The 2,482-nt window shown below is 56.3% G+C and overlaps 1 protein-coding gene across 1 annotated transcript in view; it reads right to left on the bottom strand.

The window, feature by feature from the left end:
* Positions 1–1,273: 1,273 nt before the first annotated feature.
* LOC103610115 (junctophilin-2-like) overlaps positions 1,274–2,482 on the bottom strand; it is a 47,190-nt gene continuing 45,981 nt past the window's right edge. The window contains exons 6-7 of the mRNA XM_008594350.1: positions 2,149–2,479; positions 1,274–1,354 (exon numbers count right to left, since the gene is read on the bottom strand). Coding sequence (XP_008592572.1) covers positions 1,274–1,354; positions 2,149–2,479 — 412 coding nt within the window. The remainder of the gene's footprint in view (positions 1,355–2,148; positions 2,480–2,482) is intronic.

The raw sequence follows: 2,482 nt of genomic DNA, 5'->3' as shown, positions 1-2,482 counted from the left end.
GGGAGGGAAGGTATCCCAAGGGTGAGCCACCAAGTTGGGTGCAGGGCTCAAGCCTGAGGCTTCATTTTTTCTGGGGCAAGATCCCATCTTCCCATCCCCCAGGATAGCCTCGCCCCTTGGCTCTGACACTCAGTGAATCAGAGACAAATCCCTGAGGCCTCTGCTTATTTGCACATGCTGTTTCCTTTGCTGATACCTTCTTCCCTTCCTTTTTCCTCCCCACTGTCATCTGGCTCATCATTTCATCCTTCAGGCCATCCAAGTAATTGGTGCCTGCACGAAGTGATCCCAGATCCCCTGTGAAATGTGGAACCCAAAGAATTCAGCATTCACCCCCAGGGCAGCACCTACTAAGCTAATATTGTCACTGGCTATTTACACGGTCACAGCACAGACTCTCTCGGGACTGAGTAGGAACCTCCAGCCTGCACTAAGCTAAGATCAAAGAAGGGGGTCTTTGGTGGGGGCAGAGCAAGAGGCAGAAACTGTTAGCATCGCCAAGCACAGGACTTAGGCTGTAAAGGTTGGTCCTAGCAGGAGGGAGATTATATTTGTCTTGTAAATAAATCACCCTGAGACCAATGAGGGCCAGTCTCCTTCAACCCAGACTACCCCACAGCTTTTCATGGGAACTTATCCAGCCCCCCAGCTCCATCATAGGGAGAAAACTGAGATGGAACAATTGACAGAGGAAGGGGTGGGGCTGGGGGGCAGAGTGATTAAAGACTAAGGTTGGGCAAGAGTAAAAGGCAGGTCAGAGAAAAGAGGGTCCCACCATCCCAGGTGAAAGTCTAGATGTGGGAGTCTGGGCGCAAGGAGTCAAGATCTGTTTAATTTGACGTTTGAACTGCAAGGCTTTCACATAATGAGCTGTAAGTTAAGGGTTTACTTTAGCTTGTGTTCACCACACTTTTTAGGGCAGAGTGAATCCCTGCTTTATCCCCATCTCCCAGCAAAGCAGTTGCTCAATAAATGTTGGTCGAATGAATGAATGAGTGAATGAGTGAATGAATCCCCCCATGCTCACCTGACAGAGAGCAAGTGCTCTGTAAATGTTGAGCTTAGGAAGTGTGTGCGTGTGCGTGTGTGTGTTGGGGAGGGCATGACCTATCAAACCCACACTCTGGGTCCCTGCTTCTGCTGGGGGTTGGACCTCAGTCAGTCACAGGACAGATGCCCAATACTGAATAGGCCCCTCCTACCACAACCCTGGTGCCCAGATTCCCTATCGGCTTCCACCCCGCTTCCTCTGGCCACACCTGGTAGACGAGGGTCAGGTCAAGAGGTGAACGAAGAGGATGGCCAGGCCGATGTTAAGCAGGATCACCATGCAGATGAGGACAGTGTTGGGGACCTGGGAGAAGGAGAGAGGCTACCTGAATCACAACAAGGCTGGACAGAGGAGCAGAAACTTCTGGAAGGACCCTCCTGAGAGCAACCCATTTTGTTCCCTGCTGTATCCTGTAACCTGGGTGGCAGACCTTCAGAACCGGAAGGATTCTTGGAAAGAATTAACCAAATCCTTCAGGGTCCAGAGAGGGACAGGAACATGTCCCAAGTCACATGGTGGGCAGAAGTGGCCCTGGAACCCAGGTACCCTGCCTTCCCGACTGCTAATTCCTCTTGGGTCACATTCGTCAGTCCCTCACAGCCTAATTCACTCTTTGTTCCTGCTGTTCCTAGCGCCCAGCCTCCCATAAGCCGGGAGGTCCACAACGCAATCCTGGTGGGGCCCTTCCTCCACCCCCAGGAAGCCCTCCCTGCTACACCTGGTAGCAGATGCTGCCGGTGCCCAACGCAAATCCTCCTGGCCCGGCAGGTGCATCCACCCTCCAGCTGCTCATGGCTCCCAGCTGCTCCCTGTTCCAGAGAACTGCCTCTGTTGCCGGAATAGCAAGGGCAAAGGTACCTGCCTGTCGAAAGGTGGGAGGACGCTGCGGTGTCACCTACGCGCCAAACTCCTCTGTGGATCAGGCCAAGGCCACACTGGAGTAACCCACAGGCCTGCTGGATTTGCCCCTGCCCTATCCTGCTTTCGTCTCTCCCCACCCCCAGCAAACCCTCCCTCAATCGCCTGCACCTGCCTCCAGCCCTACGACCTCCAGGTAGCCTGCCCTTAGCCTCTACTCCTTACGCCAACAACCTCACCTCTTCCACCTCCACCTCTGCCTCCGCCGCCAGCGCTGCCTCCTTCCGGGCCTTCTTCTTGGTCCCGGCCTTGGACAGCCCTCGGGCCTCAGTCTTGCGGGCCTTGGCCTTGGGCTCGGCTTTGGGGACAATGGGCTTGGGCTCCAGCTTGGCGAGGGTCTCGGGCGCAGGCTCAGGGCCTCGGAGCGTGGGGGGCTGCATCGGGGCGGTGGCCGGGGTCGGGGGCGCGGACTCGGAACCCGAGACCTCAGGCTCGGGCTCGGGCTCGTCTTCGAAGGGCGGCGGCTGGGGCGGCGCGGTGCGCACGGCGTAGCTGTGGTAGCCGCGGTACAGC

The sequence above is a fragment of the Galeopterus variegatus genome, unplaced genomic scaffold (assembly GCF_000696425.1).
Source record: "Galeopterus variegatus unplaced genomic scaffold, G_variegatus-3.0.2 Scaffold10615, whole genome shotgun sequence".
Lineage (NCBI taxonomy): Eukaryota > Metazoa > Chordata > Mammalia > Dermoptera > Cynocephalidae > Galeopterus > Galeopterus variegatus.
The sequence above is the reverse complement of the archived record's forward strand: the minus strand, read 5'-3'. Positions and strand labels throughout refer to the sequence as shown.